Genomic DNA, 12212 nt, shown 5'->3' with positions numbered 1-12212 from the left:
TTTATTTATTTATTTATTGTATTTACATTATTCTTACAACTATTTACATTGTATTCTTAGCGCCCTGAAGTCTTGGCGACTTGTCTGGGCGCTGCACATTCCTCTAAAAATTAACTGTATGAAATACGAAATATACTGTATGAAACTGTACTGTATAACTGTATGAAATTAATACGAATGTTTAGAAAAATATTCTTTTACCCTTAATAAAAGATCTCCCTATTCCCCATTAAAATTCCATTAAGTACGCAGTCCAAGTAGATATAAGAACTTTGAAATAAATTAGTGTCTCTACGTTCCAGAGCGAATTTCTGAACGAAGCTCTGAAATATGGCGAACGTGATATAAATTTGATTTCGTCATTTTCCTCCCTTCCGTTTCCTTTAGTAGATGGCTGTGTTGCCAGCCATATACTTTGATATTACCCATTATAATAAAATAGACAGAATGTTTTTAATTAATATTTACAATATGAGTTATGACTAACCATAAAATGTAGATAATATGTATAGATATGTAATTTTTTGCATTTAAAAATAGTGAACAAAAAGTGAAAACATAAAAGTGTTTATTTCAAAGATGGCGAATTTAACAGCATGAAGTAGGTCTAACTCTACCTTATCAGGTTTTAAAAGTTATCGTTACTGAGCATACAAAATAAATAACATAAATTCAAAATTTAAAAACCCACGACACAAAACTCTCTAAAAAGTAAATAACTTTCAAACGACTGAACCGATTTTCTTGGATTAAAGCTAAGAACACTCTCGATAAAGCCACCTTTCAAATAAAAAAAACTGAATTAAAATCGGTTCATTCGTTTAGGTGCTCCGATGCCACAGACGGATGCACAAACACACAGATACACACGTAAAACTTATAACACCCCTCTTTTTTGGTCGTGGGTTAATAACGTCAGTAACGGCTTACGAAATGAAGATATACTTATGAATTAATCGTGTAAACATACCTTGAGGAAATCCAACAGCCTCTAGCCCGTGGTGCGTCAACCCAAAAGGTCCTAGCCCACCAAGCGGCCCAGGACCCATGCCCATGTGATGGGCGCTCGAATGGTGGGCGTAGGGGTTCTGGGCTAACGGTGACGGCTGCTTCAGGTAGTGAAAGTAGTGATGTAGCGGCGTGGTCGAGTGATGGGCCTGGGGTGCCGCCGGCGATGCAGTGGGTCCGCTCGCCGACGAGTTTGTTAACAGCGCCATCTCTTATTGGGTTACGAAAGCTAGTCACCGGGTCGACCTCTTTCGTGTGTGTGTTGACATGTTTGTGGTTTCTTTTCCTATTTTTTTTTTAATAATCGCGCCCTATTGTTTGTCTGTGGTCGGTTGGCATTGTTCGTGGGTTGAGCTGGAACAAAGGAAAAGATTAAAATTAATTTTTTTGTTTGTTCAAGTGGAATAATTACATTTTGAACAAATGTTTTTATGTACCTAAGAAAGAATAAAAAATTAAATACGTGTATTCTGATAAATAAAATAAAGAAGGCTTTGCGAATTCGATCTAGTTTTTTTTATTTACTTAAATATTTCTGATACATTATAAGTAAGTACATAATTGAATAACCACTGTATTGACTTACATAACATTTTCTAGTCAATTTTTTTTTATTCAGTCCACAAAACTGACTACAATTAAAAAAAAATACAAGATGATACATGTACGCAATTGTGTTGTGTGTACGCAATAATTTGTTAAATTAACAAATGATAATTATATATGAAGTGACTAACGTTAAATGATATTGATACCACATTTTGATAAATAGCTAATTTTGACTTTGAAAATATCATTAATTAATAAGATTGTAAAAATAAATAAAATTGTAATCCTAATGACAGGAAATACTTTGAACTACTATTTTTTTAATCAAACAAAACGTTTTGTGAGATAAAATACACCTACATACGTATTATATTGCATACTAACTAGTTTTACCTAATATTGTAGGTATGTTGTTTTCAACATTCATCAGGTCAAACAAATTAAAATAACCAGACACCCACTAATTAAAATATATTAAGCTGGTTTTATATACAACGTGTATTTAATCAAACGTGTTTGCCATATTTTTTAAGTTCGATGGTTCGCTCATTGATTTTACCGGTCAAAATTTCCAACAACACGTCAATCAAAATTGCAGACATAAAACACTGACAAACTTGCTCTTACATCCTACAGCATTTGTGACGTCATACATTGCTAAATTTCTATCTCCCTAATTGTCATTGCTGCGGGGCATGACCCTTTCTAAAAAGTCGGTAATTGGATGCGTAACCGACTCTGGAGGTGCGAACTTGAATTTTTTGATATCTCGGTGCCTCGGAGAGCATGTCTCGTTCACCCGTCCGTCGGTACCGGTTATTATGACTAATATCTATTTATTATAAACTAAGATGATGCCCGCGACTCCGTCCGTGTGGATTTAGGTTTTTATAAATCCCGTGGGTACTCCTTGCTTTTCCGCGATAAAAAGTACCCTATGTCCGTCCCTGGGATATAAGCTAGAGTTAGCTTACATCCCAGGGACGGAACCAAATTTCATAAAAATCGGTTCCGCGGTTGAGCCCTGAAAACGTAGCACACAGACAGATAGATAGACAGACAGACAGACGGAGACACTTTCGTATTTATAATATTAGTATGGAAAAGTATGGATTAAACCCAAAGGTATTATAAAACTTCAGATAGGCGAAGCCCATACAATTATTATATTATGTTAAAGTGAAGCCAAATTCGTACGCTTGTGTGTGTCACATTCACGTAGCGACACAGACTAGGTACATAGCTATAATTGGCGCGGGATCTACGCAACTTTTGACACCTACAAGCGTGCTTCAGAAAATGGCAGCTCAGCCCGTTATCATGGGTGGGTACTCTTTATTCTTGCTGTATGTAGAAGGATTTGGGTGACAAAAGCATTGTTATCCTAAGAAAGCCTCCACCATTATGAGATTACTGAGTATGGGTCACAACCCTCAGCAATGAGGAATGAGGAATATATGCTAAGTATATAATATAGTAGGTTAAGTATTTATATTATTTACTCTCAGGTAATACGATTCAGACTGAAACTAGTTAATTTTTTTTTTTAAGAATATTAGCCATGTTAAATGACTAATATTCCCCTTTCCTCTCCAACTAAGCGTCAGGCTTGTGCTAGGAGTAGGTACGACAATAGTGCAACGGGCGGGGTTTGAACCGTCGACCTTTCGGTTTTCAGTCCACTCCTTTACCGGTTGAGCTATTGAGAATTGATACAATGAAATTAAAATAATTATGCTTGAAAACTTTTTATGACTAACAAAACGCAAATTGCGTTTCAATATAAAAATAATAACCTATCAATATCTCTTTACTTTTTTATTCGTGCTTGAAGTAATATATTACTCACGGTTAATTCACTATTTTAACAACTCAATTGAACTCATGTCCGTTCTAATTATAACAACCGTCAATCTAACTTTTTTCTTGCAAACAAGTATTTTTACAATTATTATATTTACAATTACCCTTAACAATGGGTAATTTTCCGCGCTATTGCAACACTGGGATCACAAAAGTCAAATGGAACGCCTTCCAAATTCGAATCTTGAATTCGTCACGACCCGAAAACGCACAGATTCCGATTGCGAATTGTAAAGTTTTTTTTTTCGTTTTTTTTTTAATTGTTAAGGCAGAGGTACATGTTTACAGACATTTTGTCACGTTTTATTTTTATTTTTTTCGTTAGGGTTGTTACCTGAGCTTCCTTTTGGCAAATTGAGGGGGCTATGATCGTGCTAGTGATGGTTTTGTGCGTTGAAAGTGAGTTGGGTATCAATGTGATGACATTTGAAACGAAATTTGAGAAAAAAAAACAATCTTGCGTTCCGAAATTGTTCGCAATATGAAGGAATATTGTATGAAGTAGGTATTCACAAAAATCTTTAGTAGACAATTCATAAAATATGTTTGTTGATTTTACTGAGTTACACGTTGATCGAGATGCATTTTCTATTTGTGATTGTTATTAAAAGTCCCGGGTTCAAGTTTTGTTTCGTCAGTTAAGGAATTATTTTATTTTTATTGTCCTGAGTGAGGTACCCTTCAGATAAGGAACCCTAATAAAATAATTGATTATGCTTTGATCAATGTGATATTTTGTAAACCCTTTCCGGAACAGAAAAAAAATTCGAGAAACTGATGACTCACATAAATAAAAAGTCAAAATTCCCAAAAACCACTTTCAATTGTGGTTTAAAATATAATTATTAGCAAGGTGCCGATAATAATTAGCAAGAAAAAAATATATTTTTTGTCAAATATTGTCACTTTCTGCAAAAGGCAAAGATCTCATTTCGCAGAAACCGCATTTACTTTCCACCTTCTTGTCAACAAAAGATTATCCTAAAACCATAGATAAGATCCGTCCTTTATAAAGAACCCTGTTTCGTTTTTAATCTGTACCTGAAACCGCACCTAGGGTTGTCGCGACTGGTCGTAGCTTCAGTTTTACTCGTAAGTTCATGATCAACCAATTGCCAGCCCACTACTGAGAACGGGTCTCTACTCAAAATGAGAAGGGTTTAGGCCATTGTCTGCCACGCTGGCCCAATGCGGATTGGTAGACTTCACACACCTTTGAGTAAGTACATGGAGAATTCTCAGGCATGCAGGTTTACTCACGATGTTTTCCTTAAGTGATTAAATTGCTTAAATACGCACATAACTGAAAAGTTAGAGGTGCGTGCCCGGGATCGAACCCCCGACTTCCGATTAGGAGCCGGACGTAATTTTCGCCATTACATAATTGTTTGACAATCAGAAAGTGTACTATAGTACCCAATTTGAGTAAATGACTTTGACTTTGAATGTGGATAGCGTTCTCATTTCTCGGCCGTGAACAGTTTATATCATTTTACTCGTTTTTAAGGTCCCGTACTTCAAAAGAAAAAGGAACCCTTATCTTCTTCGTCTTATGTCTTCGTACTTCGTTGCCTGTCCGTCTGTCAAGACAAGGGCATTAAAACCTAAAAGGGTACTTCCCTTTGACCTAGAATCATGAAAAAATGGTAGGTAGGTAGGTCTTATAGCACGAGTAACCGAAAACCGTGAATTTGTGGTTAGAAAGAAAGAAAATGGTTACCTCACATATCTCACATTATAATATTAGTAGGGATACTAACTAACTTAAACAGGGTTAAAAATTTAGTTAGTTTTTCCTTTTGCAACCTCCGCCTACAGCAGTTTTTTGCAAGGACTTCTGCTTGAACAAGTATTAACGGTCCTCGAAAGGTGTTCAATTGTATAAGGGGTTTGCTGTTAAGATCTCAGTTGGGAGGTTGGGCGGTGCGGTCTTGAAGTGTACACGCGTTATTGGGTTTTACAGATAAACATAAATTAATTGCAAAACCCAACTCCTCGTCGTCGGGCCATTACTGAGCACAGATCTCCTCTCAGAATGAGAGAGATTTTTATTTTATTAAAGCACTAGCTGACGCCCGCGACTTCGTCCGCGTGGATTTAGGTTTTTCGAAATCCCGTGGGAACTCTTTGGTTTTCCGGGATAAAAAGTAGCCTATGTGCTAATCCAGGATATTATCTATCTCCATTCTGAATTTCAGCCAAATCCGTCCAGTAGTTTTTGCGTGAAGGAGTAACAAACATACACACACACACACACACACACACACACACACACACACACACACACACACACACACACACACACACACACACACACACACACACACACATACAAACTTTCGTCTTTATAATATTAGTGTGATAATAGTTTTTGATTTATCGTGCAAATTTTTTTTTTTTTTTTTATTCACTATAGGTAAGCGCTTGACCACAATCACACCTGATGGAAAGTGATGATGTGGTCTAAGATGGGACGCGTTTACCTAGAAGGTGCCTATTCACTCTTGTTTTAAAGATACCCGGATTGTAATTGGTAGAAAAGAAAATGTCGGAAAAAATACCCGAGTACGGAACCCTCGGTGTGCAAGTCAGAGTCGCGCACCGAGGGTTCCGTACTCGGCTATTTTTTTTTAGTTGATCATGATCAACCCATCGCTAGCTCAATACAGAGCACGGGTTTCCTCTCAGAGTGAGAAGGGTGTGACAGACTTAACATACCTACCTTTGAAAACATTGTGGAGAACTCTCCCACATATAGGTTTCCTCACGATGTTTGCCGTTAAAGCGGCTCATATTTGCCCAAAATGCACATACTTAATCCCAAAAAGTTAAGAGGTGCATACCCGGGATCGAACCCAGGACCTCCCGGATACAAGTCGGACGTCTTATCCACTAGGCTAACACTGCTCATCGGCCAAAGTCAAACACTTTCATAGAATTCGTTTCTTTTTGCATAGACTTCTGCTTGAGCGAGTGTTTGCATTCCTTTAAAAGTGTCCAATTGTATAAGGACGAAGGACTGTTAACAGGGCTCTCTCCGTCACTCGTTTCATACCATTTCATACAATCGTAGTTCCAATTTCATTTGAATATTAAGCAAACCAAAGTCCATGAAATTTTGCAGACATATTCTAGAAACTAATATCTGTGTCTGTGGTGTTTTAGATTTTTCTAAAAATATGTAGTTTTAAAATTACAGGGGCTCAAAGATTTGTATGAAAATTTTAAGACCGCGTAACTTTGAAACCGAATATTTTAACAGAAATCTGGAAAACCACAGACATAGATATTAGTTTCTAGAACATGTCTGCAAAATTTCATGGACTTTGGTTGCTTAGTATTCAAATGAAATTGGAACTACGAATGTATGAAATGGTATGAAACGAGTGACGGAGAGAGCCCTCTTAGTAAGTTAGTTTGAATTTGGGCGGTGCGGTCTTCAAGTGAACACGCGTCATTGGATTTTACAGATAAAAAATGTATTCATTGCAAAACCCAACTCCTCGTCGTCGGCCCATTACTGAGCACAGATCTCCTCTCAAAATGAGAAAGAACGGTTTATTCCATAGTCTATGCATATACCAAGTTACAACATTAGAGTAATTCAAGGGGCGGACCAACAAATTCCTGAAAGTTCCTCTGGTAGGTACCTACTGTAAATATTCATGGGCGGCGGTAATCACTTAACATCATAGGACCCTCCTGCTGACTATGACTATTTTTATTTAAAAAACAGTCTACCTAGACACACCTAGAAGAACATTATGGCGAACTCACGCATAATATCTAAGTACATGTTTCCTCACAATATTTTCCTTCGCTGTTACAGCAAGTGAAATTATATTTTGTCTACAACGCACATATTTCCGAAATGTCAGAGGTGCGTGTCTGGAATCAAACACACACACACACACACACAAACACACACACGTTTCCGGAATCAACACGTTCGGGCTGGAATTCTACATGCAAATACGTACCAGGACGCAAGCATCTACCAAAAAAGGATTTTTGAAAATTCAATCACTAAGGGGGTAAAATAGGGGGTTGAAATTATTGGCGTACTTTACGCAGATGAAGTCGCGGGCATAAGCTATTGGTAATCCATACTAATATTATAAATGCGAAAGTGTGTCTGTCTGTCTGTCTGCTACGTTTTCACGGCCCAACCGCTGAACCGATTTTAATGAAATTTAGTACAGACTTGGGATACGTCCCGGGGAAGGACATAGGCTACTTTATCCCGAAAAATCAAAGAGTTTCTACGGGACTGGAAAAAACCGACATCCACGCGGGCGAAGCCGCGAGCATCCTCTACTATTCTATAGGTATAGGTAACTACTAGGTAGGTGCGTGTTTCGCAAATGTACGCGAACATAGACAAACCAACGAACCAAAAAAAAAGCGCCGGCAGAACTTTGTGGTCCCGACAAATGGTTACTTGGAAATTTTGGAAAAAAAACCCACAGAAACAGCCATTGTGCAGTTAATAGAGTGTTCCGAAGCGAGAAATTTGTCACAATACAGGACCCGCGGACTATTATCACGCCTGGAATTACGTTTTTGTCACGTCTATGGGGGTTGTGTATAATTTGATGGCAATTATGTTACCCATATGGACATGTGGACGTGAATTTGTAACGAACATCACTACTCATATCCATATTCCATATACTAATATGATAAATGCGACAGTGTGTCTGTCTGTCTGCTAGCTTTTCACGGCCCAACAGTTTAACCGATTTTGATGAAAGTCACAATACAGGACCCGCGGACTATTATCACGCCCGGAATTACGTTTTTGTCACGTCTATGGGGGTTGTGTATAATTTGATGGCAATTATGTTACCCATATGGACATATCTGGATTTGAATTTGGAACAAACATCACTACCCATATCCATACTAATATTATAAATGCGTAATTGTGACTGTCTGTCTGTCTGCTAGCTTTTAGCTCCCAACTAAATGCGGAAGTGTGATTGTTTGTTATTTTGTCCTTCAATCACGCTGCAACGGAGCAACGGATGGAGGTGATTTCAAATTTAAATGTTCAATGTCTTCATATTCAATGAAAAATCTCCATATTCAATGTCCACTTTTTCTCTTTATTATTACAACTTCCTGGTACAAAAAAAATACAAATAATTTCATAAGTAGTAACATAAACAAGAGGCATCCCTGAGGTTGTCTTTCGCTAATGCATGAAAAAGTATAACCACCTTTTTACAACAAATAAATACATTTTCTTTCTTTCTTTCTTTCTTTCTTTCTTATGACCTTACGCGAAATAAAACTCAAGTAATAAATTCAATTGTAAAGTTCAGTAACTTACTAACAAGATCATAATATAAGTTACTGAAAGTTTTGCAATTTTAATAACATTATGTACCTAATTGATTTAAATTAAATTAAAAACTCTGTACCTAAATAAATACATATAATTGACATAGGTACCTATTACGTGGCATTACATTTCCTAAATGGCAGTTGGATGTGTGACCTTTTTCACAATTTCTTCATTGATATAAAATGCTAATCAAACAATCCATACTAATATTATAAATGAGAAAGTGTGTCTGTCTGTCTGTCTGCTACCTTTTCACGGCCCAACGGTTTAACCGATTCTGACGAAATTTGTTACAGGGTTAGCTTATATCGGACGGACATAGGCTATTTTTTATCGCGGAAAATCAAAGAGTTCCCACGGGATTCCCAAAAACCCAGCCGCTTAACCGATTTGTATGAAATTTGGTACCGAGGTAGCTTGCGTCCCTGTAATTGGCATACCTAGGCAACTGTTTATCCCGGAAAATCAAACAGTTCCCACGGGATCTTAAAAAACCTAAATCCACGCGGACGAAGTCGCGGGCATCCTCTAGAAGATAATCTAGTAAAGGAATAAATCCGAAAACCGTAAATTTGTCGTTACATCACAGAAAAAATATTAAAATGTGTTTCAATTTTCAAAGTAAGATAACTATACCAAGTGGGGTATCATATTATGAAAGGGCTTTACCAGTGTATTCTAAAACAGATTTTTATTTATTTTTATACATAACTAGCTGACGCCCGCGACTTCGTCCGCGTGGATTTAGGTTTTTTGAAATCCCGTGGGAACTCTTTGATTTTCCGGGATAAAAAGTAGCCTATGTGCCAATGTGCTAATCCATGATACTATCTATCTCCATTCCGAATTTCAGCCAAATCCGTCTAGTGGTTTTTGCGTGAAGGAGTAACAAACATACACACACACACACACACACACACACACACACACACACACACACACACACACACACACACACACACACACACAAACTTTCGCTTTTATAATATTAGTGTGATAGTTTTTGATTTACCGTGCTAAATGTCGGAAAAATAAACCGAGTACGGAACCCTCGGTGGGCGAGTCTGACTCACACTTGGACGATTTTTTCTTTAACTCTCCCGGACATTCTATTTGTCACAGTGACGTTGACAGCAGTGCTGCAGTGTTGCCAACTGCGCAAACAACAATTTGCACACGGAGGGCGCGAATGTTTGTTTTTCTTGACACAATATGCCCTATGTTAGCACGATATTATTTATAGCTGTTCATTGCTTTGACAAATAGATTCCGGCGGCATTTTGGGGCTATTGACACCCGGTTGGGGAGACGTGTTAATTTTGTATAATAACACAAAACGAGGCGCACAAAAAGTATCACGTTCCTAGATTACTCAGCGGGTGAATGATGGAGAGAGCTATGCTTGAATCCTAAGGTTTTGGAAAATGCAGTCAATTTTTTTTGGTAATACCTATAGATATTTAACAAGTGTAAATTAAAAATTTATAACACCCCCGACGATCCAAAGTATCTGAGTTTTCCAAAACTTCATTTTCAAATAAATAATTATGTATTTAGGCTACGTCCATCTTGACAGCTTGACATTTGTCTATTGACATAATATTAAGAATCTAACGGTTATCTAACCTTCTTTTCTACAAGAAAACTAGAAAAGAGCTGATAACTCTTAAACGGCTGAACCAATTTTTTTAGATTATAGCTAAGAACACTCTCGATCAAGCCACCTTTCAAACAAAAAAAACTAAATTAAAATCGGTTCATTCGTTTAGGCGCTACGATGCCACAGACAGATACACAGATACACAGATACACACGTCAAACTTATAACACCCCTCTTTTTGGGTCGGGGGTTAATAAAAAACCTACTTATCAAAAAAAAATTAAAGTCGCAACAGATATGGTTATCAATTAAGACTCCACTGTTTGAGATTAACCAGATAGGGAGGTAGATACCTACTTACTCTTATTAATAAGCAAAAGCACTCGCTCCATACTAACGTAGTTCGTCGCTCATTGGAATACTAACCAATCATACTCAACGGAATTTTGTAGAAACGTTCCGGGAACTAATATCTATGCCTGTGGTTTTCCAGATTGCCGTTAAAATATTCGGTTTCAAAGTTACGCGGTCTTAAAAATTCACATACAAATCTTTGAGCTCCTGTTATTTTAAAACTACATATTTTTAGAAAAAGCTAAAACACCACAGGCACAGATATTCGTTTCTAGAATATGTCTGCAAAATTTCATGGACTTTGGTTGCTTAATATTCAAATGAAATTGGGGCTACGGTTGTATGGAGTAAGTGACGGAGAGAGCCCTGTTAAGTGAGAATCGGACTCACACACGAAGGGTTCCGTACTATCGTACAAGAAATGCCCAACTCATTAAATTTTTTTTTTGTGATACAACCACAAATCCACGGGTTTCGGATTTTCCCTTTACTTGTACCTATTACGAGGCATTGCTACCTGCCTGATTCTAGATCAACGGGATGTACCCTATATATTGGATTTCCTTGATGAGTCTTGACAGATGGACAACGAAGTAATCCTACAAGGGTTTCTTTATTCTCTGGAGATAGGACCCCAAAAACTAAGAATTCTACCTTTGTTGTACCTATTCTACTCCCTTTACAACCTCTCGCACTGCCAAGAGTCACTGGTAGATATCTCTTATAATTTTTTAAATTTTGTATGGAAATTTTTATAATTCTAATTCGTCATTATACTTCAGCATTGTATTTATCAGATCAAAGTAGCATGGGTACGTGTCGTCATTATAAACTAATTACCAAACACCCTGTAGAAATAGGTAAGTGCTTCCCTGTCCACTTTTTCTTTCTTTTTCTCTTATTGTTACAACTTTATGGTACAAAAAAAAAAGAAATACTTACCCATACTCGTAAATGATTAGCAACAGAAGCGAATGATTAGCGAAAAATTCTATTATCTATAGTCGCACGCTCTCTGACCGCGGAGGGCGGAGGGCTCGCTAACAGCCCATTAGTTATCCTCCCGGGAGGGTAGCTGTGCTCTAAGTTACGAACTTACAACGGGAAAGACCGTTTGTGGACTCATTCGTATTTGATTCGTATTCGTTTTCGTAAAAATGTATTTGAAGTGGCCGTCATACGGCGTTCGCTTGTGCACTTATTTGGTTTGTATATACCTAGGTGTATAATATAATGCGCAAGCGTAGATACGTTTTGTAGACTGCAAGTTTGAATCGTATTTTTACGAAAACAAATCGAATACAAATGAGTGCACAAACGCCTTAACTTAGAATAAAAACCCAGCGCCCTAAGGGTGAATGAAGAACCAGGTCTCCGGTAGGTACCTACCAATGGGGCGATGGGTGCAAGTAATTTTTTATGTTGTCTTATTTTTTGACGACCTCCTTGGCGCAGTGGTACTTAAGTGCTGTGGTCTTAGTGGGAGGT

At 37.5% G+C, this 12212-nt stretch overlaps 1 protein-coding gene across 1 annotated transcript in view; it reads right to left on the bottom strand.

The window, feature by feature from the left end:
• Positions 1-12212, bottom strand: part of LOC123878036 (homeobox protein OTX1) — a 75152-nt gene that overhangs the window by 45163 nt on the left and 17777 nt on the right. Inside the window, exon 2 of the mRNA XM_045925057.1 lies at positions 971-1362. Within this exon, the coding sequence (XP_045781013.1) occupies positions 971-1217 (247 nt within the window). The 5' untranslated portion in view covers positions 1218-1362. The remainder of the gene's footprint in view (positions 1-970; positions 1363-12212) is intronic.

This window comes from Maniola jurtina, chromosome 25 (assembly GCF_905333055.1).
Source record: "Maniola jurtina chromosome 25, ilManJurt1.1, whole genome shotgun sequence".
Classification (NCBI taxonomy): Eukaryota; Metazoa; Arthropoda; class Insecta; order Lepidoptera; family Nymphalidae; genus Maniola; species Maniola jurtina.
This window is presented reverse-complemented; position numbering and strand designations above follow the sequence as displayed.